Source organism: Aquarana catesbeiana, unplaced genomic scaffold (assembly GCF_042186555.1).
Source record: "Aquarana catesbeiana isolate 2022-GZ unplaced genomic scaffold, ASM4218655v1 unanchor236, whole genome shotgun sequence".
NCBI classification, from domain to species: Eukaryota; Metazoa; Chordata; class Amphibia; order Anura; family Ranidae; genus Aquarana; species Aquarana catesbeiana.
The window spans coordinates 1,182,885-1,209,209 of NW_027362664.1; the positions used below are offsets into that span (position 1 = coordinate 1,182,885).

At 43.6% G+C, this 26,325-nt stretch overlaps 2 protein-coding genes across 2 annotated transcripts in view; one reads left to right on the forward strand and one right to left on the reverse strand.

Moving 5' to 3' along the window:
• LOC141121987 (uncharacterized) overlaps nucleotides 1-26,325 on the reverse strand; it is a 481,910-nt gene that overhangs the window by 438,546 nt on the left and 17,039 nt on the right. The gene's annotated exons all lie outside the window — the stretch shown is intronic.
• Nucleotides 5,132-26,325, forward strand: part of LOC141121986 (uncharacterized) — a 159,885-nt gene continuing 138,691 nt past the window's right edge. The window contains exons 1-5 of the mRNA XM_073611771.1: nucleotides 5,132-5,224; nucleotides 11,932-12,060; nucleotides 12,334-12,468; nucleotides 12,555-12,678; nucleotides 12,795-12,892. Of these exons, the coding sequence (XP_073467872.1) occupies nucleotides 5,147-5,224; nucleotides 11,932-12,060; nucleotides 12,334-12,468; nucleotides 12,555-12,678; nucleotides 12,795-12,892 (564 nt within the window). The 5' untranslated portion in view covers nucleotides 5,132-5,146. The remainder of the gene's footprint in view (nucleotides 5,225-11,931; nucleotides 12,061-12,333; nucleotides 12,469-12,554; nucleotides 12,679-12,794; nucleotides 12,893-26,325) is intronic.

The window sequence follows — 26,325 nt, forward strand, 5'->3', positions numbered from 1 at the left end:
TGAATAATCAATCGATCAGCTAAGCCTAAACTCGATGGGTTAACATGAATTTGCCTCACAATTAGGACATAAGACCATGATTTAATGGATTTAAAGATTTTGAATGGAATAGTAGCTCAAAGTGGATAACATGCGATGTTTGCAGTCTATACTCATCCATTCCTCATTCTTTTGGTCTACGGGAAGTTTCTGAATTTTTGTCCCAATAGAGTGAATACTCTTTGGTCCATCAAGAATTTATGGTGTTAAGTTTAGAGTACATGCTCACTCACAACTATTTCATGTTTGATGGAGACTGTTATCTACAAAAATGCAGCGCCTCTATGGGAGCCAAATCCCCCCCCCCCCGTCCCTATCTAACATCTACATGGGATGGTGGGAGAGGAGCCGCATTTTTGGACATGACAGTCCTTTTCAGCACCTTTCAGTGCGGTTTAAAAGGATGTCTATGTTGTCCTCATATCTTGAAAGGCGATACCATTCAGGCCATAGCAGTTAGTAAAACATCTAAAATGACAACATTCATTAATTGCAATAAAAGATATTTGGTGTATGTCATTACCTGTAAGTTGTGTCAAATGTAATATGTTGGTCGGACGACTCGCTGGTTGCGGGATCACCTTTATGACCAATCTATATGATATTGAAAAAAAACACAATAGGAATGTAGCGAGACACTGGAATGACATACACCAAAAGGAGAGATCTGATTTGGGCATCCAAGCAGTTGAAAAGATTTTGATGCAGGTAAGAGGGGGGTAGAAGAGAAGTCTGTTGGATATTTTTTTTTCAACTCAAGAAAGCCAGTTGGCATGAACTTTGAATGGAATGTGTCCCATTTTTATGAATGAATATTCACATAGGTAAACGTGTTTTACTATATGGAGATGTATATGGTTGCAGAAACTTAATCTGGGACCCTGTGCATTCATTTGTTCATTTTAGCATTAGTGTGGAGTACCATAAAGAGTACAGTTTAGCTGGAAATATGTGTTCTCATCATAACATAATACGTTTAATCGAGTAGCACTAACTACATATAGATATATACATATTTTTTGGAATGTGATGATACAGGTGTCTATATATTTTTAGCTTGATTTCGGTTTAATTTGTTATATATAAACCATTTAAGTTATATTATAAAATGTAATAAATCATGGTCTTATGTCCTAATTGTGAGGAAAATTCATGTTAAACAATCGAGTTTAAAGGGGTTGTAAAGGTAAAAGTTTTTTCACCTTAATGCATTCTATGCATTAACGTAAAAAAACATCTGACAATACCGCCCCCCCCAGCCCCCCCGTTCTACTTACCTGACCCCTCGAAAGTCCCGCGCCAGCCCCCGACATCCTCTTCGCCACTCAGCCTGGTCGTTGATTGGCTAGAGTGGATGGATTGAAAGCAGCGCAGCCATTGGCTCGCACTGCTGTTAATCACATCCAATGACGCGACGCGCCGGGGGGCGGGGCCGAGTGATACAGTGAGTGGCTATGACCACCGGCTGTATCACGGGAGCACGCCCGCAAGCCCTCAACACCATGCGAGGGAGCTCCCATGAAGGTGTTGAGTCCTTGCGGGGGGGAGCCGAGACAGCCGCCGAGGGACCCCAGAAGACCAGTTGCACAGTGGAGGTAAGTATAACATGTTTGTTATTTAAAAAAAAAAAAATAACTTTAGTGATCCTTAAAGCTTAGCCGATCAATTGATTATTCTCAAGTTATTTGTAACATTTTGAATGAGCTGAAATTTTGAAGTTGATATTATGTAACCTCGGCAAGCAACTCGTCAAGCTTGCAAAGGAATCCATTCATTTATGGTATGGTTTTATTTTTCATTCTTGTTTTTAGGTTTTTTTAATAATGTGGAATGTGTTTTCCATCGATATAAAAATATTTTTTCAACCATGAAATTTAACATGAAGGTCTGATACGTCCATGCATTAAGGGTTAACATACTACTCAGAGAGTTGTAGCGCCAGCTGCTTTATCAACCTAATTGAAGATGGACCTTTGCATGAGAACAAGGGCGTCAGCTTGCCCCCTGATTGGATCTTCATATGTTGTATATGTGTATATATACCATATCAGTATATGTTTGCTTTAGCTATAATTAAGCAAGAGCGAGAGCTGTGTGAAATGTGTTAGCAGTTTGCAATTTTAATCTGTTTTGTATGGACTGTATCTTCAATAAAGGAAACGACTATTCTCGGAGTGCGGTTTTCCGGATCTTCATTTTGCTTATATGCATTTTACATACTAAGCCAGCACCCTTGACAAGGAAGGTGTTATTCAGATACAGACACCTAGAGTGGGTTATCTTCTTTTGGATTACTGGAACCATGTCCTGTGGTCTGATGAGACCAAGATAAACCTATTTGGTTCAGATGGCGGCAACCAGGTGAGGAGTACAAAGACAAGTGTGTCTTGTCTACAGTCAAGCATGGTGGTGGGAGTGTCATGGTCTGGGGCTGCATGAGTGCTGACGGCACTGGGGAGCTACAGTTCATTGAGGGAACCATGAATGCCAACATGTACTGTGACATACTGAAGCAGAGCATGATCTTCTCCCTTCTGAGACTGGGCCGTAGGGCAGTATTCCAACATGATAATGACCCCAAACACACCTCCAAGACGACCACTGCCTTGCTAAAGAAGCTGAGGGTAAGATGGACTGGCCAAGCATGTCTCCAGAACTAAACCCTATTGAGCATCTGTGGGGCATCCTCAAACGGAAGTTGGAGGAGCGCAAGGTCTCTAACATCCACCAGCTCCGTGATGTCATCATGGAGGAGTGGAAGAGGACTCCTGTGACAACCTGTGAAGCTCTGATGAACTCCATGCCCAAGAGGGTTAAGGCAGTGCTGGAAAATAATGGTGGCCACACAAAATATATAAAATAACAGTTTGGGTCCAATTTGGACATTTTCACTTAGGGGTGTACTCACTTTTGTTGCCAGCGGTTTATACATTAATGGCTGTGTATTGAGTTATTTTGAGAGGACAGCAAATTTACACTGTTATACAAGCTGTACACTCACTACTTTACATTGTAGACAAGTGTCATTTCTTCAGTGTTGTCGCATGAAAAGATAGAATAAAATATTTACAAAAATGTGAGGGTGTACTCACTTTTGTGAGATACTGTATATACTGGGTCATTCAATTCGTTCATAAAGACATTGTGATTCCAGATCTTCTAGATCACATAGAAGGAGGACTCATCGAGGATTTCATACATTTGTTTGGAAGGATAGAAGAATCCTCAGAAGGGATCATGTAGGATGACAGGAAAGGCTCCTGACTGGTGAGATCATCCAAACATAATGATTACATCCATGAACTGGAGCTCATTGGGGTGATAAAGCCAATCTGTAAACACTGTGTAGACGTTATCCAAGAACTCAGCACACTCCAGGTGTGGGGAAAGCCTCAAGGTGGATTTAGCCTGTCATTTATCATAGGTAGAATCATCTCTTCATGGAAGCCTATCACACCCCCAACTTGAAAGAAGATCCTTTGATCGAAAGTTCCATGACAGTGAGTGGACTTTTATGGGCACCTAGTAATATGGATGACATCCAAGTCATACATAGATGGTATCGGTGGTCCCTGTAGAAAATCTTATTTGGACATTTGTGCATGATTAATTTCAGGCTAAATTTACCTAGAGACGCGGGGACACTGTACAAGTTATATATGTTGTCTTGTGGTTCCTGTGGAAGTCAATGTGAGGACATTTCTACCCATTATTATTATTATTATTATTTTACAGGATTTATAGAGCACCAACAGTTTGCACAGCGCTTTACAATCTAAAGGGAGACAGTACAGTTACAATACAAGAGAGTTAAGTGGGCCTTGCTCCTTATGCCCTGTACACACGACCGGTTTTCCCATCGGAATAAACTCTGAAGGTTTTTCCGACTGAGTTCCGATGGAATTCCACTCAAGCTGTCTTGCATACACATGGTCACACCAAAGTCCAACCGTCCAGAACGCGGTGACGTACAACACGTACAACGGGCCTAGAAAACGGAAGTTCAATAGCCAATAGCTTCCGTCTCGTACTTGCTTCAGAGCATGCGTTTTTGGTCCGTTGGAACAGCATACAGACGAGCGGTTTTCCCGAAAGGAATTGGTTCCGTCGGAAAAATTTAGAACATGTTCTCTTTCTAGGTCTTTCAGAATTTTCGACGTAAAAAGTCAGATGGGGCATACATGCGATCGGAATATACGATGAAAAGCTCTCGCTGGACTTTTTCTGTTGGACATTCCGCTCCTGTGTACACGGCATAAGAGCTTACAATCTAATGGGGTGGGGCAAATGGTACAAAAGGTTATAACTGTAGGGTGTGAGCTAATGCAAGAGTTGGAGGTGTGATGGGCTTCCCTGAAGAGATGAGTCTATCTATGATAAATGACAGACTAAATCCACCATGAGACTTTCTAGACCTGGAGTGTGCCGAGTTCTTGGATAACGTCTACACAGAGTTTACAGATTGACTTTATCACCCCCAATAAGCTCACCCCATGGATGTAATCATTATGTTTGGATGATCCCACCAGTCAGGAGACTTTCCTGTCATCCTACATGATCCCTTCTGAGGATTCTTCTATCCTTCCAAACAAATGTATGAAATCATCGATGAGTCCTCCTTCTATGTGATCTAGAAGATCTTGAATCACAATGTCTTTATGGATGAAGTGGATGACCCAGTTTATATATTATTTGTTGCTGTACAGTTTTTTTCACTCCAGGATTAATTATTTTATTTATATAAGCATTCAAGGAAGTGTTCTTACTTTGAGAGATCTCCACCAACATTCCTATGTGACCATTACATCCTTGCAATTTATGTTTAACGTCTTCATTATCAGTGGACTGATATATATTTTAGGCTTTATGATATATTTTTTGCGTTTCTTCACCAAATAGACCAGTTTCAGGAGTTATCTGTTTCCTTAGGTATACCTTTGTTTTTAACTTAGTCCTGTAAAATAGATATTATAGAGAAATGGTTATTAAGAGATGTTTCTCGGGTTTGCAGTTCCTCTTAAATCCACAAGATGGTGATCACGCTTCTACCCAGACAGGAAGTCTCTATGGAATACAGACAGGAAGTGAGGTCAGGTACATACAGGAAATGATTTGGAATAAAGACAGCAATTTCTGTGTAGTATGCAGTAGAGAGGAGACGTTGCTGGAAATGGCAGGAGAGGAGGTAATAAGATCTTATTTTTTATTTACACCCAGTAACCCCCCCGTCTAGAGTTGCCACCTCATCCCTTTAAACCCGAACACATATTGATTACACAGGTTCTGTGGCTGATTAAGGTGGTAATTAAACTCACTGGGTGCCTTATCTGCATTAAATTAGTCTCAGAACCTGTGTAATTTATATGTGTTCGGGTTTAAAGGTATGAGGTGGCAACCCTACCCCCGTCATGTCCGTCCTCTTCCTCCATAGTCACTGTGATGTCTTTTATCTCCAGCAGATGATGATACACACATATATAGTGTGGAAACCTAGATTAACCCCTTCAGGGTCAGAACATTCCCCCACTTACGGGGCCGGAACATTCTCTTCATTTTAGAGATAAATTCTAGTAATATGTTCCTCTAAACAAACAGCACTGACAATAAATAGACAAGACGATGACCATACATGGCCTCAGGGGTGGGCTGGGCCGGGGGGTGCAGGGATGCAATCTCCCCCCAGGCCGCTCTGATTCCCCGTAAAAAGGCCAATGTGCTGCCAGCTGGGAACTGAGCATGTGCAGTTGGTCGAGTGTTACTGCTCGGGTGACTCCGGAGGGAGGCTGGCAGGTCTGGATAACAGCCCAGAAGTGTGCAGGAACGTTAGCGCTGTGAGCGGACATCTGTCCTGTCACAGTGCTGTCCCCGGCTTCAGAGCTGACAGTCCGTGTCCATTCAGAGCACAGCCGAATGGAAGAGGGTGGATCCGCTCTGCCTCCTCCAGCCCCCTCTGTGCCCGTCCCACACTCCGGGCACCCTGTGTGCTGCGTCTGTGAATAGAACGCGTGGGCGGGAACGTTCAAACTGAGATCCGTCGGAGTTCTGTATGATGATAACCGAGCCAGTGAGCCTTCTGCCTGCTGGGTCCTTCCTTCCAAGTGAGTGAGCTGTGACCGGCCTCTCTCCCTTCTCTCCTAAATTCCTCTCCCCCCTCCTCCTCTCTCTGCAGATAAGGAGGTTTCTTTCAGCAGCCAGTGCAGTACCCGGTCCTGATGTGGGCTCACACTGGTTTTCTGCAGTGTTGGTGATCTCACTGTCTTCCTGCATGTCCCATAGACTTCTATTGTTGCTGCATTTTCTGAAAGTGCACAAAAACAGCTGCATCTTTAGTGCGCCATAAAAAAAAAAGTGCAGCAAAAACGCACAACGTAAAAGAAGCCTATGGGACTGCGGCTAAGGAAAACTGTGTACATAAGCACTGCGGCCAAACCGCAGTTACACCAGTGTGCGCCCAAAGGCTTGTACACACTTGCAGCAGGCACTGCCACTCCGCTGAAAAGTGATCAATGCTCAGGTCACTTTTGCTCAGGCTCAGCGGCTCCAACCAGAGCTGGATTGAGCAAAAAAAAAAAACTAGTGGTGTGTACAAGGCTTTACTATGCTGATAAAGGAATCGAGCAATTTACTTGAGGAGTGGTCTATCCGTGTGGACAATTTGGAGCGATGTCTCACTCTGTCAGTGGTGGCTGGTGCTCAAAATGTTTTTTTTTTTTTTTTTTTTTTTTTTTTTGGGGGGGGTGCAAACTAAAAAATACTGAGAAAAAACCCCTATCAATTGCAGCCTCACTCTGCCTTTATATGCAGCCACTGTGCCCATCAGATGCAGCCAATGTTACCCCCCAACATCAGACATCAGACTCGTTCTTCCTTATTGGCAGAGAGGCGGTTCAGTGTTGGAAAGGCAATGGGTGGGCTCTGAACGCAATGCTCTGCTCTCCGAGTCCACCCTATTTTGAAGCCTATTAGAGTCTATGGTCAAGCTGCCTGAGGTGTGGTTGGGAGCAGTGAATGAATTAGAACATATGTGTGTCCCGGGAGCCGGCAGCAGAGGAGAAGATCACATCCTTAAATCTCAGCTAGGGTTCATGCTGGGACTTATAGTCCTTTCCTTTTGGGGATGTGACCCCAAAAGTGAAGGACTAAAGGTCCCAGCATGAACCCCTCAGAGCCCCCCCCCCACTAGTGAAGGTTGGGAGCAATGAATGAATTAGAACATATGTGTGTCCTGGGAGCTGGCAGCAGAGGAGGAGATCACATCCTTAAATCTCAGGGTTCATGCTGGGACTTATAGTCCTTTCCTTTTGGGGGATGTGACCCCAAAAGTGAAGGACTAAAAGGTCCCAGCATGAACCCCTCAGAGGCCCCCCCCCCCACTAGTGAAGGACTACAGGTCCCACTGTCCCAGCTTAAACCCCTCAGAGCTGAGAATGTGTCGCCCCCCCCAATTAGTGAAGGACTACAGGGCCCAGCATGAACCCGTGGGATCTAAGGGGACACATCCTTAGATCTCAGGGGTTAATGCTGGGACTTGTAGTTTGTCACTAGTTGCGGAGGGGGGGTCAGGTCCTCACCTCTGAGGGATTCATACAGGGACTCGCTTGCAGTTTAGTTCCTGGAGACCATGGTAGTTTAAGTATCCCACAGGCCCTGGAGAGCCACATTGTCTTTCCTAGCCCCCCCCCACCCCACCTTTGTGATCATGAAAAACCTTAGAGACCGTTTTCCCGATCCATCACTTTGCCACCACCGGTTCTATGGGCCACTTGACTGGACTTGCCCCCCAGACCTAAGGCTGCCAGCCCTTCCCTGCATGGCCTACAAGAGGGGAATTATTACACTACACAGGCAGCCAATGGGCAATCATTACAATATGCAGCCAACACAATGATGGAGTGCAGGGGTCAGGAGTATGGAGCATAGAGACCCTTACATTGCTGGTCAGGAGGAAGAAAACATTCCCCAGCCTGCCATGAAGAATATGTTCCATCATTGGTGTCAGGGGGAGGAAAATACTGAGGTCTCTGAGTAGAGCTGCACGATTCTTTCCAAAATGAGAATCACATTTTTTTTTTGCTTAGAATAAAGATCAGGATTCTCTCATGATTAGTTACATAGTAGGTGAGGTTAAAAAAAGATACAAGTCCAACCTACGTGTGTGATTATATGTCAGTATTACCTTGTATATCCCTGTATTTTGCGGTCGTTCAGGTGATTAATATTTTTTTGAAACTATTGATGCTCCCCGCTGAGACCACCGCCTGTGGAAGGGAATTCCACATCCTTGCCGCTCTTATGCCCTGTACACACGGTCGGATTTTCCGACAGAAAATGTGTGATAGGACCTTGTTGTCGGAAATTCCGATCGTGTGTGGGCTCCATCACACATTTTCCATCGGATTTTCCGACACACAAAGTTTGAGAGCAGGATATAAAATTTTCTGACAACAAAATCCGTTGTCGGAAATTCCGATCGTGTGTACACAAATCCGACGGACAAAGTGCCACGCATGCTCAGAATAAATAAAGAGATGAAAGCTATTGGCCACTGCCCCGTTTATAGTCCCGACGTACATGTTTTACGTCACTGCGTTCAGAATGAACGGATTTTCCGACAACTTTGTGTGACCGTGTGTATGCAAGACAAGTTTGAGCCAACATCCGTCGGAAAAAATCCTAGGATTTTGTTGTCGGAATGTCCGAACAAAGTCCGACCGTGTGTACAGGGCATAACAGTAAAGAACCCTCTACGTAGTTTAAGGTTAAACCTCTTTTCTTCTAATTTTAATGAGTGGCCACGAGTCTTATTAAACTCCCTTTGGCAAAAAAGTTTTATCCCTATTGTGGGGTCACCAGTACGGTATTTGTAAATTGAAATCATATCCCCTCTCAAGCGTCTCTTCTCCAGAGAGAATAAGTTCAGCGCTCACAACCTTTCCTCATAACTAAGATCCTCCAGACCCTTTATTAGCTTTGTTGCCCTTCTTTGTACTCGCTCCATTTCCAGTACATCCTTCCTGAGGACTGGTGCCCAGAACTGGACAGCATACTCCAGGTGCGACCGGACCAGAGTCTTGTAGAGCGGGAGAATTATCGTATTATCTCTGGAGTTGATCCCCTTTTTAATGCCAATATTCTGTTTGCTTTGTTAGCAGCAGCTTGGCATTGCTGAGCCTATCATCTACTAGGACCCCCAGGTCCTTTTCCATCCTAGATTCCCCCAGAGGTTCTCCCCCCAGTGTATAGATTGCATTCATATTTTTGCCACCCAAATGCATTATTTTACATTTTTCTACATTGAACCTCATTTGCCATGTAGTTGCCCCTCCCCCATTAATTTGTTCAGGTCTTTTTGCAAGGTTTCCACATCCTGCGGAGAAGTTATTGCCCTGCTTAGCTTAGTATTGTCCGCAATACAGAGATTGAACTGTTTATCCCATCCTCCAGGTCATTTATGAACAAATTAAACAGGATTGGTCCCAGCACAGAACCCTGGGAGACCCCACTACCCAGAATATAAACAAAAAAGTCAGTGCTACTACCCATACATCAAATAGAAAGCAGAGATCCCAGGTGCTCGATCCACAGTCGCTGGCTAAGTAGGTAAATGAGGAAAAGATGATCCGCACTTCGGTGATTGCTCTTAAGAATATTTTTTTATTGACAAGCCACAGTGACCAAACGCAAATAAGAACAGTTAAAGAACAGACCCCACTACCCACCCCTGACCATTCCGAGTACTCCCCATTTATCACCACCCTCTGAACTTACCCTTGTAGCCAGTTTTCAATCCATGTACTCACCCTATGGTCCATGCCAACGGACCTTACTTTGTACAGTAAACGTTTATAGGGAACTGTGTCAAATGCTTTTGCAAAGTCCAGATACACCGTGATACATCTTTCATATTATACAAAAAAATTGCGCTAACTTTACAATTTAGTTTTTTTTTTTTTATTCATTAAAGTGTATTTTTTTACCCAAAAAATTGCATTTGAAAGACCGCTGCGCAAATACAGTGTGACATAAAATATTGCAACAACCGCCATTTTATTCTCTAGCATCTCTGCTAAAAAAATATATAATGTTTTGGGGGTTCTAAGTAATTTTCTAGCAAAAAATAATGATTTTACATTGAAACCAACAGGTGTCAGAAAAAGGTTTAGTCTTTAAGTGGTTAAACTTCCCTCATTTACACACCAAAGGTCATTCCTTTGATCTAAAGAACAAAACATTACAATGTTTATACTTAGCTCAGCGGCTGAGGAATGTTGTGATACTTGGCAGACTGCCCATTTTTTTTTTTTTTTTTGAAAGCTGTCGGCTTGAGCAGAGAATTCTCTGCATAGAAAGAATTGGGAAAATGCTTTGTTAAGATCACAAGGGGGAAAAAATTGTGATCTCGATTCTTAACGATTATTTGTGCAGCTCTAATTCTTAGGGATGAAGGATAGCTGAGAGGTCTTTTGAGGACATAATGGGACTATAGAACTCTGGGAGCCTCTTAGGGTTTGCTGCATCTGAAGGACTCTGGGGCCCCTGAGGAGGAGGTGTAGCTGAAGGACTTTGGTGTCCTCTTAGGAAGTAATAAGGATGAACAACTCTGAGAGGTTAGTGGGGCTGAAGGGCTGTGGGGCCTGTGAGGGGGTAATCAGAATGCAAGGCTCTGAGGTAAGAGGGGGCTTCAAGGCTCATAGGGGCTGTTGGTCTCTGATGGTCCTCTCAACCCACCTGCACTTACTTTTATGGCCTCCTTAAAGAACTCCCAGCAAGTGAAGGAAGCCTTCACCTCACCATCTCACTGGTCAATAAATATGTTGCAAGACACAAAATAGAACAAAGAAGGACACTTTGAGGAGGTCTGTTTGCACAGCATTGCTTACTGGTTGACTAGACAAAAGAAAGAAAGGGGCTCAAAAAGACCCCTGATCGGACTTTGAGGCTCACATCATGTATATTTTCATATAGATGATTTTTATTCTGTGTCCATGTCCTTGTCATTTTTTGTATATGTATTCAATAAAGCTTGTCATATTGTTACTTTAATATGATCCCTTTGGTTTGCTGTGCCTCAAAGTCCGATTAGGGGCCTTTTTGAGCCCCTTTCTTTCTTTTGTCAAATTAACCTTATGAATGTGGCAGTAGGAGTGTTTATTTTTATTTATTTTTTTTACTGGTTGACTAGTCCAATACCTTCCCATGACACAGGCTCTGACAGTGCACAGTGCTGGAATTCAGAGCCCCAGGAAACTGCTTCCACTCTGTACAATGTCCTGGATACTACAGAATATTATTCAAGAGAACAAACTTCTCCTGCTACCCACACTGGGCTGCCATTGGAGGGAAGAGAATAGAGCACTCCCCTACAGCTCTCTACTCCAGCAGCATCCTCCCACTATCCAATCCGATCCCTTCTCTTATTGCATAGAGTGACAGTGACATCACTCCGATCAGTCAGCAGGCTGCCGGAGATTGGAGCCTTGCAGCCGGAGTTCTGGCAATTATCCTGATTAGCCGACAACTCCGACCAAAAGTCAGCAAGTTCCCTTCCTGGACATCATGATGACCCGACATTGTCCTCACATCACTGCCTCAGAGCAAACAAGTCAAAGGAAAGATCGTATTTATCATTCCTTGTCTGCAAATCTAAAAGTAATTAAAACCAGTTCAGGAACCAAACAAACCCAATAGAAAAAAGGGAATTTCTGATCCGGCAGGCCAAGAGGGTCCCGAGACCTCAAAATTGCAGCAAAACACCAAACAATCCAGACTAAATCTGTTCCCATGGGGGAGTAGTTCTTAAAATTACAGTAACCCTCCTATTACCCCCCTCACATCCATATCCCATTGTGTGACCAATACCATCCAAATAATTCTTACTTTTATTTCCCAAAGTTATCCGTCTACAAGGAGACCTGTATAGATCAAATGACGGGACCAATGAGGATGGAGGAGGACCGGAGTCACATGACTGAGAAGATACTAAACCTCACCCTGGAGATCATCTACCTGCTGACCGGAGAGGTGAGGAGGATTTTGGGAGGTCACATGACATCACTCTTATCTCTATTAATAAAACACAGACCTGACCAGAGAGGTGAGGAGGATTCTGGGAGGTCACATGACATCACTCTTATCTCTATTAATAAAACACAGACCTGACCAGAGAGGTGAGGAGGATTCTGGGAGGTCACATGACATCACTCTTATCTCTATTAATAAAACACAGACCTGACCGGAGAGGTAAGGAGGATTCTGGGATTCTAACATGATATTCCTATTGGTTCCTCAATACAGAGATTTCCTCTTGTGAAGTCAGGTGATCATATGACCATCACAGTGCCTCCATGTGACTCCCTAAAACCTGAGAGACACAACATGGAGAAGATTCTAGAAGTCACCAAGAAGATAATGGAGCTGCTGACAGGAGAGGTGAGCGGTGCTGGGAATTCTGGGACATTATCCAGTAACAGACAAGGCATGTGTCTGGATGGTGACTGTATCATTGTGTGTGTCAGGTTCCTATAAGGTGTCAGGATGTCACTGTCTATTTCTCCATGGAGGAGTGGGAGTATTTAGAAGGACACAAGGATCTCTACAAGGACGTCATGATGGACAATCAGCCGCACCTCACATCACCGGGTAAGAGGAGACTTTATTGTAAAGGAGAGAGCAGTACGGAGGGTCCACCTAGATCCCCCATCATCTGATAAACACATAGAAACAATGTATTCAGTCAGTGTGTGTGTTTCCTACAGATGGATCCAGTAATGGGAATCCACCAGAGAGATGTCTCCGTCCTCTGTATTCCCGGGATTCCACACAGGAAGATCACACCATCCCTCACCATCATCAGGTAGATGAGGAACAATCACTGATAGTATCATTAGGATCTGTACATTATCTGCATTGTTACCATTGATGTCATTTTTATTATATATTCAGAGTGAAAACCTGAGAGATTCTAAAGCTGAGTTTAAAGTAGAGATAAAAGAGGAGGATGATGAGGATGGGGTGATGGAGGAGTCAGAGTTTCTTAAAGAACACAAAGATCTGTACCAGGACACCATGGTGGAGTCATCCAGCTACAGAAACCCACCAGAGAGATGTCCCCGTCCTCTGTATTCCCGGGATTCCACACAGGAAGATCACACCATCCCTCACTGTTACAAGGTTGGTGGGATGGAGCTAATAAAACACAGACTCATGGAGACAATGTGTGGATTTTTTATGTGATATAACAATAATAAAGATTATATCTTACAGATGATATTTACTCTAATTTTCTTGGTTTAGAGTGGAGATCCAATCGATATAGAATTTGAGGTTAAAGCAGAAGAAGAAGAAGAGAGGTATGTGAGGGATGATCAGCAGTCTATGGAGGAGGATGGAATAATGGGGACATTTATAGAGGAGGACACTCCTACAGAGATCAGCACAGGTGGGTCATTAACACTAAATCCATTCCTCCACCCATACTGCTCACTGATTGGTCCAGAGTAGGGCAGGGACTGGGTGATATCAGCCTGTAATCCCCTGGTCACTTTCCTGAGCTGTGTTCCTTGTCCTGTATTCCTGTATTTCTCTCGGATAATCTTCCTTCTCTGTGCTGCAGACACAATTTATGTATCTAGACTTGATTTATGGAGATTCTGGGGTTCAGCTGGCAGTAAAATGTTTACTTTTGCCATAGGCGTTACTAGATCTAGGGACCTGAGGCATGTGTCTTGGGTCTTCTTCCCCATGGCCAGGTATGGCAAGATGTCCGACAGAACAATTCTCCCAGGATTACTTGCTCTGTTGTCTGCTGGCTGTGCCGGGTGGAGAGATATGTCTGTATAGTCTCAGACCCAAGTCACTGAGTGCAGTCTCAGGAGATGGGAGGCAGCGGTGTGGGATCTCTGCAACTTGTCTCATGTAAACATTTAATCTTCCACTGATTACTGAATACCAATATTATGAGTCCTGACCCCTGCACTATATACTCTATGGTGTACATTACATACTCCTGACCCCTGCACTATATACTCTATGGTGTACATTACATACTCCTGACCCCTGCACTATATACTCTATGGTGTACATTACATACTCCTGACCCCTGCACTATATACTCTATGTCAGGGCTCACAATGTCAGTTCCTGAGCTACTAGCCAGGCCTCAAGGGTTACTTGCCACCAGTTGCCCCACCCTGCCCTGCCCCTAATTCAACCCTTAAACACGCCCTCATAAATTATTTCATGAAATGACATGTAGTCATGGTGTTGCAGTTAGTAACAAACAATCTGCCAAATCACCCCACTGCCAGACTTCATACATCACTTCCAGAGACAATGAACAGTCTTTTGCGAGCTTTGTTTTTGTTGTTTTATTGGGGGGTACAACTTGGATAAGGATAGGAATATGGGATGCCCATAGGATAAGTCATTGCCATCATATTTTAGTATTTAGTACATTCTGATCAAGTTAGAGCCAGAAGACGTAATGTGCATATTGAATTAGGTATGAATCTCCTCCTGCATCTCCATGCAAACTGTTGCTCTTCCTGCGGCTCAACCTCAGTGGAATACTTCCTCTAAGAGTTCTCCATCAGTCACCGTGTGAGAGATAGAGAAACCACTTGGGACCGTGTCCAAATGATGGTCTTAGATTCTTTTCACCTTCTGCCCAATAAATTGTTTCCTCCTGTACACTTGGTTCCTCCTGCACAAACTTGAAGTTACTACTTGGAGTATGACACATCCTCTTCTATTGAATAGTAGGGGCCCGCTCTGAATAAGACTCCCTACTGTGGCTCTGGTTGCTCACTGCCACTAGGCCTGAGGCCTGCAGAACCTCTCCCCGGAGGCCTAGTGGGTTAAAAGCATGTCTTCCAGGAAATATGGACTACTGTTCCCAGCCAGCCCATCTTGCAAATCATATGCCCGCAGGCCACATCAACTTGACACAGATCCCCAGTCTCTTTTCTGATTCAGGGCTCCTCATCATCCACCGTGTGTATTGATGAAGACTCCACTAGTGACCCTGTACTAGCAGAGTTTCCCTCACAGACTCCTTGGCACCTCCAGCCCCACTGTGGTAACACTCACCGACCTTCCAACAGCCCTGAGTGCTTAATGAGGAACTTTGACTGGACCATGCATACGATCAGTTTCACCTGCCCCTCTGCTCCAGGAGTTCCCTGCCACTGACCGTGTAGTGGCAATGTTCCCTCACAGCTCTCCCCAGGCCTTCTCCTGCGATTGGCGCACTCCCCCAGGTGGGGATGGCCTCCAGGGACTGACTAACATGCCATTCCTCACTTCAACCAGCCAACTTCTCCTCCTCAGTGGCATATCACCTCAGCTTATATATGAGGCCCGCCCCCTGCCAATACCTGTTGGGGATTGGTCAGGGCTCGCACACAAGCTGCCTGCAACTCCAGTTCCAGGCCCAGCCCCTCTTCCAGAATATTCTCCCTGGAAGCAGGGGAGGCGCCCCAGAACTAGAGCACAGGTGGTCACACCCACTGCTACTCTGACCATTCCCAGCCCGCAGATCAAAACAGACAGGCCTAGATTGCAGCATAGGCCTGCCTAAAATTGCCTGTGCTGGAATAACCTAGTAAAAATACCTTACTAGCACCTACCTACTGGTAGAGGGTGAAACAAAATAAATACAGCGCTGGCAATGTGACCAAAATTACCAAAATAAATAAACACTGTGCAATGACACTATGAACAAGTGTAGGTAGTACCTTTTAAATATTAAACATATATGGGTGAATTTGTAAATAATGCAAGAAATGGATAAAAATAAAGATATAGAACAAAAATAAAAACACACATGTGTAAAGGAGCAAAAACAGTCCCGCTGGTCAATAATATTATCAATCCTCCAGACAATGAATCAGTCACCTGATATTCTGATATGCTGTAATTCAATGAAGGCAAAGGAGATGACTCTGGATCATAATCAATAGGATAAGTACTTCAAGATGCAAAATTTCATGTTCGCCCAAAAAGACAAAAAGAAAAAAACCTATGGTGAAGTACTGTGGAGACAAGATATCAAATGCGCATAACAGCGCTACTCACGAGAGCAAGATGGTAAACAGGCATTCAGAGAAACTGAAGTTGTCTTTGATGACGCCCTGGAGGAGGGGCGAAACGCGTCGACGCAATATCCGGCTCACGCTCTAAACCAGTGACGCTGCTTCCTGTCTCCGTGGAACGCACGCTTACAGCGGCGAATGCGGAAGTTTCTCTGAATGCCTGTTTACCATCTTGCTCTCGTGAGTAGCGCTGTTATGCGCATTTGATATCTTATCTCCACAGTACTTCACCATAGTTTTTTTTTCTTTTTGTCTTTTTGGGCGAACATGAAATTTTGCATCTTGAAGTACTTATCCTATTGATTATGATCCAGAGTCATCTCCTTTGCCTTCATTGAATTACAGCATATCAGCATATCAGTACTTATCCTATTGATTATGATCCAGAGTCATCTCCTTTGCCTTCATTGAATTACAGCATATCAGCATATCAGGTGACTGATTCATTGTCTGGAGGATTGATAATATTATTGACCAGCGGGACTGTTTTTGCTCCTTTACACATGTGTGTTTTTATTTTTGTTCTATATCTTTATTTTTATCCATTTCTTGCATTATTTACAAATTCACCCATATATGTTTAATATTTAAGAGGTACTACCTACACTTGTTCATAGTGTCATTGCACAGTGTTTATTTATTTTGGTAATTTTGGTCACATTGCCAGCGCTGTATTTATTTTGTTTCATATAATAATTATTAGCACTTTTCTACAGCAGCGGCAACACAAAATATATTTTTTCACTTTAGGATAGTCGCTAGCGCTGCATATATTGTCCACTACTGGTAGAGGGTGCTACAGACACGTAAATCTTTTATGCAGAATTAAAGAAATGGGTGCATGGGGTCACCTCAGAAGTGCCCTCCACAAAGCGAGACAAGGGTTTGGACTATCTCGGTACCTCAAGGACGTAGACAAAAGTATATATAGTTTGTATAAAAACAGTTTAATAGTATATAGAGTATAAAAACATGGTGGAAGGAAACCACGTTGACAGAAATACAGTTGATAATTACAGCCTTACGTGCTGCTTCAAACAATAGCACAAACAATAGGATGAAAAATGACCCCCAAGGTTGAAGTGGGGTATAAAGTATGATGCGTCTTGGCAAATGTCCTTTACTAGTATCGCAGCGAAAGCTGCTTCTTCAGAAGGAGCCAGTTATAAGCATCTAGTAAAATAAATTGCAATTGTAATTACAAATTCGAACCATCCTTAATATTGTTGACACATATTTCAGGACACACAGACAAACATATCGCAATTTCTTCAGAATAACAAAAGGTCATTCCTGTGGCTGGTTGCTGATTGCTGGATACACTCCAATTCTCCATTTCTATGATATATGGATGATGGTATCCACCCTTACCCTATAATATACCTTAAATTGATGCAAAACTGATACTGATAAATTATGCAGAATTAAGTTATAAAAATAAATATTAACAACAGCTTTATCCGTGCCCATCAGTGCAGCCTCACCTGTGTCCATCAATGTTGCTTCACCTGTGTCCATTATGCAGCCTGCCTGCTTCCACCATGCAGCCTGGCCTGTGCAGGGGAACAGAGGAGAGGAAGAGGATTGCCGGCCGGATGATTAGAGCGCCAAGGAAACCCGCTGGAACAGCTTTCAATTCAAGTGCTGTGTTCCCGCCACACGCCGTCACATACAGTCAACCCACTTTGATACACCTCACACGTCCTGGGATTGGATGGGTGATCTGCCTATCAAAGTCCTGAGACCAGGGCTGTATGTGACAGCGAGTGCGGGGAAAACACAGCAGTTGAAATGAAAGCTGCTAGTGATGTTCCCCATGCTCTGATCATCCGGCCGGCTCTCTTCCTTTCTGTGATCGCTGAGAGAAGGACTCCAATTCAACCCGCCTTCCAGTGGTGCTCTCCTTATAATGTGATAACATCCTCAAACTTTGGAACCTTAAACAGAAATTGATAATGAGGGAGGACTCGTCCTATAATCCCCTCATCACTGTCATTCCTATTAATGACAGTTCTCATTGTTTCCTCACTCTCTGACTAAGGTCCATGAATAAAGAAATGAACTGGTAGGAGATCAGAGGACCCATTTACTAGTTACCTTGAGGGGGGGATTGTAAGATCCTCAGAGACAAAGCTGCCTGATGTGGGCGGAGTCCTGGTTTAGGGGAACCAATCTGCTCATGTCTAGTAATAATCTTTTTATTTCTATTTTAGTAGATGGACGGGAGATGAGGAAAACCTCAGAGGATTGTCTCACTTTGTCTCCAGACTGTAAAGTAGAAGATGAGGACATCACACAGTATAGTCCAGGAGAAAACCCGACTACCTCAAATGTCCATCCGGCACCACACAGTGTAGATGGACCATCGTATTCCTCTTATCCTGAGGAACCTCAGACTGTGAGGGACGGTGCCGTCCTTCCAACAGATAAGAGCTTTTCCTGTACTGAGTGCGGGAAGTGTTTCCGTTACAAATCCAATTTTAATATGCATAAAATAACTCACACAGGTGAGAAGCCATATTCCTGTCCTGAGTGCGGGAAGTGTTTTTCAAAGACGTCCGGTCTTTACACACATCAGAGATCTCACACAGGGGAGAAGCCGTATTCTTGTACTGAGTGCGGGAAATGCTTTATACAAAAATCAGACCTTGTCAGACATCAGAGATCTCACACTGGGGAAAAGCCATATTCCTGTCCTGAGTGTGGGAAATGTTTTTCACAGAAGTACAGTCTTTACACACATCAGAGATCTCACACAAGAGAGAAGCCGTATTCCTGTCCTGAGTGCGGGAAATGTTTTTCAGTGAAGTGCAATCTTTACAAACATCAGAAATCTCACACAGGGGAGAAGCCGTATTCCTGTCCCGGCTGCGGGAAATGTTTTTCAGTGAAGTTCAATCTTTACATACATCAGAGATCGCACACAGGGGAGAAGCCATATTCCTGTCCTGAGTGCGGGAAATGTTTTTCACAGAAGTCCCATCTTTACAGCCATCAGAGATCTCACACAGGGGTGAAGCCGTATTCCTGTCCGGGAAATGTTTTTCAGTGAAGTCCAATATTTACACACATCAGAGATCACATACGGGGGAGAAGCCATATTCCTGTCCTGAGTGCGGGAAATGTTTTTCAAGGAAATTCGATCTTTCCACACATCAGAGATCTCACACAGGGGAGAAGCCGTATTCCTGTGCTGAGTTAGGGAATTGTTTTTCACAGAAGTCCAATCTTTACAGACATCAGAGATCACACACAGGGAAGAAGCCACTTTCCTGTCCTGAGCAAGGGAATTGTTCCTCACTGAAGTCCTGTCTTCCTGTACATCAGGGATCCCACACAACCCTCGAGGTGTATTAGTGCCTTGAGTGTGGGAAATGTCTTCTATATGAATGTTGCTGGACATCACAACTCTCATGTGGGGAAGAAGCACACCCTGATATACACCTCAGATATACTCCATGGCTGATCTTCATCATGTAAGAAACCGTTCATAAGGAGATCAGAGATCACCAAAGACATGGATGAAGTGTTGTACTGTGTTGGCCATTGATAGCAGTAGAGAAGTAAAAATGGAGTCATTACCTTTCATTGGCTGAGTACATTTTGTGGTGTAAAATTTCACAAACACTTAGAGGTCTATTTAAAAAAAAATAGTTGAATGGTTATGACCGGCATTCGTCCAGCCATGATGAATATTGGCCGTATTTTATTTTATACACTGATTTCCTTGACTCCATCTAATGACCATAATGCAGCATTGCACTAATTATTGTATTTAAGGAAAAATACCCAATTATGGCCACTAGATGGAGCTGATGATCATAGGAAATCACTGTGTTAAATTACAGCCAGAAATTGTAACAGCTGGATGAATGATTGTCACATTAGTCCAATACATTTTTTGAAAAATAGACCTCTTAGTCTCCTTCATCAGACATGTCTTCATACTAATACCTGAGATCATACTCATACACTTATCAGTACAGTACACATTGAAGGATATAGGTTAAATAAGCCAACAATATTAGACTAACCATTGATTAAAAATGAGAAATACTATGTTTGGGCTTTAGATGGCGCTAAGTATAATAGCAATTCTCTCCAGCTAGTGGCAAATGTAGTATTTTCTATTTTAAATCAATGGAAATTATTCGACCAGCAAATAGCCAATTAAACTCCATTTTCCCCCTCATTCACACAGAAGGAATGTACATGTATTTTCATTGGGTGAATTATTATGTAAATTATTTATGAATAGACCCCTAAATGTCAGGAGACGTTTATTTAAAGATGGGAAGTTTGTAGCAGATAAATTAATAGACCTCCTATTACCAGGCTGCAGCTAGGGGGAGCTCTAATGTTTAGAGTGTGACCACAGCAGAGTGATCCCATTTAGCTCACATTAACCCTTTCACTGCCAGAGCTGTTTTTGCATTTTTTTTGCACACATGTTAAAAAGCAGATTTTGGGCCTGAAGATTAGATAAAACCCCTAAACATATTTTCTGAAAGCAGAGGCCCTGGAGAATAAAATGGCGGTAATTGTTAAGGTGTTCCTCATACACAAATGTCACCTTCATATCCAGGTTTATTTTCTACTTTCCCCATTTTCTATGGTGTGATCTTTTCTACAATACTTTGTTATAATAATGTAACACATTGTGTATTGTGTTGTACACAAATTAATAACGACTCCGTCTCCACATTCCAGACAAGTCATTTTCCTGTCCAATTGGATTTCTACTGTGACAGACTCACCAGGGACAGAGGCTTTTGGAGGGGACTGAATGCTAGACTCTTGCCTACTGACTATGGGCCCTGGGATTTGATTGAGCTACAAGCATCTAGGAAGATATTCTGTTATGTAATGCAAAAGGAGATTATTAAGGAGGCCATGATGGTTTCTGCATGCTTGTATGTGATATATGTGAAAGGAATGCTGATTAATGAGATCTGGAAAGCCAGGTCTCTTGTTGTCTACTAGTGTGACTTCTAACGTCGCATACACACGATCGGACATTCTGACAACAAAATCCATGGATTTTTTCCGACGGATGTTGGCTTAAACTTGTCTTGCATACACATGGTCACACAAACTTGGTTGGAAATTCCGAACGTCAAGAACGTGGTGACGTACAACACGTATGACGAGCCAAGAAAAATGAAGTTCAATAGCCAGTGCTGCTCTTTTGCTTGATTCCGAGCATGCATGGCACTTTGTGTGTTGGAATTGTGTACACATGATCGGAATTGGCACAAAGGGCTTTTGTTGTCGGAAAATTTGAGAACCAGATCTCAAATTTTGCGCAACAGAAATTCCGATGGAAACTGTCCGATGGAGCCTACACACGGCTCCATCGCACATTTTACACATCGCACATGCAAGCTCCGATCGCACATTTTACGCTGGAAAGTCTGACTGTGTGTACGGGGCATAAGAGTATTTCACCCATTGTTGTTTGTGCTAATTAACCTTGCTATTGTATGAAGGAGTTCTGTGTTGATATTTATGATCATGTGTATTGTATAGTCAGTGAGCTAGGAGACGTGAAGTCTACCCTAAAAGGTCATAAAAGGTGAAGAGTCACCTAGTCTGGGTAAATGATTTAGTAAACTAGCTCATGTTAATTAGGTTTCTGGTTACAGGTGTATTGTTAGATTAATATAAGCAGGAGGGGGGAACCTCCTCTTTAACTGTATATAAGACTGTATTCTGGTTCTAATAAACTGTCTGATGTTTTACCCTACACTAAGCTACGACTAGTGAATGGGAAAGCTAAGGGGTCTTGGATTGTATGGTACCGGACAGAGGAAGAATTTACGGTGGACAGACTCATCTTGAGTACGGGGGTCCATCACATCTACTTTTTACTATTCCCTGATTTTATGACTGTAAATACTTGTTAAAAGTAAAATTATAATAAAAAAATGTTTTGAACAAAAATAAAAGTTGTGTGTGTCGATGCAATGATGAAAATCCTTTACAGGTCATGAATTTAGAGATAAACATAAATAATGGCCACAGTGCAGTGGTCCGGAACATGTCATATACAGCCCTGTGTATAGAGTGCAGTGGTCAGGAACATGTCATATACAGCCCTGTGTATAGAGTGCAGTGGTCAGGAACATGTCATATACAGCCCTGTGTATAGAGTGCAGTGGTCAGGAACATGTCATATACAGCCCTGTGTATAGAGTGCAGTGGTCAGGGACATGTCATATACAGTCCTGTGTATAGAGTGCGGTGGTCGAGAACATGTCATATACAGCCCTGTGTATAGAATGCAGTGGTCGGGAACATGTCATATACAGTGCGGTGGTCAGGAACATGTCATATACAGTCCTGTGCATAGAGCGTAGTGGTCAGGTCCATGTCATATACAGTCCTGTGTATAGAGTGCAGTGGTCAGGAACATGTCATATACAGTCCTGTGTATAGAGTGCGGTGGTCAGGAACATGTCATATACAGTCCTGTGTATAGAGTGCGGTGGTCGAGAACATGTCATATACAGCCCTGTGTATAGAATGCAGTGGTCGGGAACATGTCATATACAGCCCTGTGTATAGAGTGCAGTGGTCAGGAACATGTCATATACAGCCCTGTGTAAAGAGTGCAGTGGTCAGGAACATGTCATATAGAGTTCTGTGTATAGAGTGCAGTGGTCAGGAACATGTCATATACAGTCCTGTGTATAGAGTGCAGTGGTCAGGAACATGTCATATACAACCCTGTGTATAGAGTGCAGTGGTCAGGAACATGTCATATACAGTCCTGTGTATAGAGTGTGGTGGTCAGGAACATGTCATATACAGTCCTGTGCATAGAGCGTAGTGGTCAGGTCCATGTCATATACAGTCCTGTGTATAGAGTGCATTGGTCAGGAACATGTCATATACAGTCCTGTGTAAAGAGTGCAGTGTGTCTGCTCCCAGCTATGGAAATAAGAAAAAATACTGCACTAACTATTAAGAGGTAATCAAACAACACACAAATATGTGAAAATAATAAAAGCTGCTACATAAGAATGTGACAAATATTCAAATGGGAATTGAAAGAAAATGTAGCGCTAGAAACTGTAAACCGTGAAGAGTGTACAAAAAAGATGAATATTATAATAAACATTCAAAACAAAATTAATCAAAAAGTCCCACATGGTGAAAATAGACAATGGTCCAATGTCATAAATCAACTCCTGAAGAGAAAAACACAATCACAGTCCACAAATGACAAGTGGTGAACCTCAGGTGAATGAATGTGAAGTGCAGGTGTATGGGACATCAAAGATGGTGTATCTTCACTAATGGATAAGAATGAATACTCTTACCGAGACTGGTGGACCCTAATATCAGTGACAACGCGTCAGTATAGCATGGATATCAGGATGGGTGAATCGCCCAAACGATGGAAGGAGTCCAGGATCTCTGATGGTGTCTCGTGGATATCAACCGAGCTGGAGACGCAATTGACCAAACTGGACAGCCAAAAAGACTCACATCCGAGCAGGGTATGTAGAGGAAAATAAAGGCTCCAATAGTGCAGGTCAAAAAAGTAGGTTTATTAAAAAAAACAAACAAACATGAATTAAAAGTGATCACGGATAAAAAGCAATGTGGGGAGCGATGAACCTTTGCCGACGTGTTTCGTCCTGCTAGGACATCTACAATGGGCGTCTAACTGCTCCCCCACATTGCACATATATATATAAGTAACATACAAATTAATAGACCCAATCAGGAACAATCAATTATGTATAATGAATAACACACCTGCGATTGGAGGGGAACCAGTCATCTAATGGCTTGAGTTCCAAACCTCGATCTGAAAGCCAATAATACAAGCCATAAGGGAGCTCTTCCGGAGTAGAGACCTCCCCTAACATAATACCAGGAACTAATGTGACTTGCCACGTGGTGTAAACCGCGTGGAAAAGCCCACGAAAATGAACAATGTACTCACATGACTGGCGGTAGCCAGTCAATGAGAAGGTAGCCCAGTGTAGCAGTGTCACATGGAAAGCCAAGAGTGATAACGAAAGAGAGACTGAGACTCCTAAGGCACCACTCCTGACCCTGCACGCTGATAACGTAGACTGCACAGCGCAGCTGTCGCGTCACGTGGTCGGCGGCAGTAAACACATCGGGTCACAGGACCTGGAAGACGTCACCAACGCAATGCAATACACCACGCGGCCGGCGACCTCCCTGCACACAATCACATGACGTGAGGGAGAAACCCAAACCAGAAGGATTGAAAACCATAAACCGCATATGTATGGTCCACATAAAATACAATAAGAACACTGGGTCATAGAGCTGCTTTAAATGACACCAACATCCCGGAACATGATCGGAAGTCCGTAAACGGTGGTCGCAAGTGTCGCTAAAAAATAGTATCTGCAAAGAGTGGCATAACACCAGCACTAACAAAGTGATGTCAGCCACAAAAGCGGAACGGGACCAATCACTGAATGCATGATAAAAATAATGAACCTAGTAACAGGATGACTGAAAAGAAATACCCAACATAACCTAAAAAGTAATAAATGATAAATATAAATAATAAATAATAATAAATGATAACCCAAATGAAAAGGTTAAGCTTGATTGATAAAAAATTTAAGTCCCACTCGACATTCATGCCGTACGACGAATAGGACTGAAGCTCGTGAATCCAATAGGTTTCAAGTCTGGAGACCCCGTGGAGGCCCCGCCCCCCTCTGACGCCCGGGAAAGCCATAGGAAAATCCCCGTGCGTCAGAGGGGGGCGGGGTCACCCGGGAACGTCACGGTGTGGCCCCACCCTCAGTTATAAAAGAACTGTCAAAGCGAAGACGCATCATACGGCGGGAGCCTCCCATGGAGGCGGGTAGGTGTGGCTTTTTTTTTCCGGTCTGTTGGCGGAGCGAGAGAAGAAGAAGAAGAATGGACTTCGTGGGACATTTTTATTTTTTTATTTTTTAATAAAGGACTTGTCCCAAGCCGTGTCTTGCCATTTTTATCATTTTAACACTTTTTTCTAAATGGTAGGGGTACATTTTTACCCCGTTACCATTTCACACAGGGGGGTGGCCAGAATCGGGGGTCCCCTTGTTAAAGGGGGCTTCCAGATTCAGATAATGCCCCCACCCACAGACCCCCACAACCACCGGGCAAGGGTTGTGGGAATGAGGCCCTTGTCCCCATCAACAAGGGGCTACCCCAAAGCATCCTCCCCATGTTGAGGGCATGTGGCCTGATACGGTTCAGAAGGGGGGCGCTCTCTCATCCCCCCTCTTTTCCTGCGGCCTGCCAGGCTGTGTCATGAACAGGTGTGGCCAGAACCGTGTGATCTGCGACAGAGGACACCAAAACGTATATAAGTGAAAATATAATAATTTATTAAAGTAAGTGAATAATATAGTACAACCACCTCCAATATGACACAGTGCAATAACCAACCACAGACAGAGATCCACAAATAACAACAGACAGATAAGTACAATAAATGAGAAATACCAGGATCATAAACAATAGCCAGGCCAGGGTCATACACAGCAGATCAGCAGATGGACAGGGGATGTTCCAGAGACATATATGTAAGCCAGGCCAAGGTCATACACAGGGAGATCAGCAGATGGGGTAAGGAACACAGGACAGGGAGAGGATGGATGGATCAGACTGCAGGCAAGGATGCAAGGTAACAGGTGGGACAGGATAGGGATCGGGACAGGGAGACAGGATCAGAAACACGGGTCACAGGTTCAGGGCACAGGAACAGGTTCAGAATCAGGATCAGATCACAAGCTAGCAGGTCAGGGCGCAAGGAAGAAACCAAGGCAAACATGTGAGTGCTTGCCGGGTATTTATAGGCCTGTGATTGGCCTCAAGTGGCACCTGATTGTAGGAGGTACTGTCTGCTCCACACTGCCAGGATCCATCCGCTGGTGGATGCCAGTACTGTGGCCCAAAGATGACATAACATCAGCAGGGAAAAGCTCTGCTGACAGTTCCAAACTGCCAGGAGACACCTGCTGGTGGACCTCAGTACTGCATGCCAAATGACAGATATTACCAGTGGATGGAACATTTCCTGACAGGTTGCGTGCTTGGATAAGGGTCTGGTATGGATTTTTGGGGGGACCCCCACGCCATTTTTTTAAAATTTTGGGGCGGGGTTCCCCTTAATATCCATACCAGACCTGAAGGGCCTGGTATG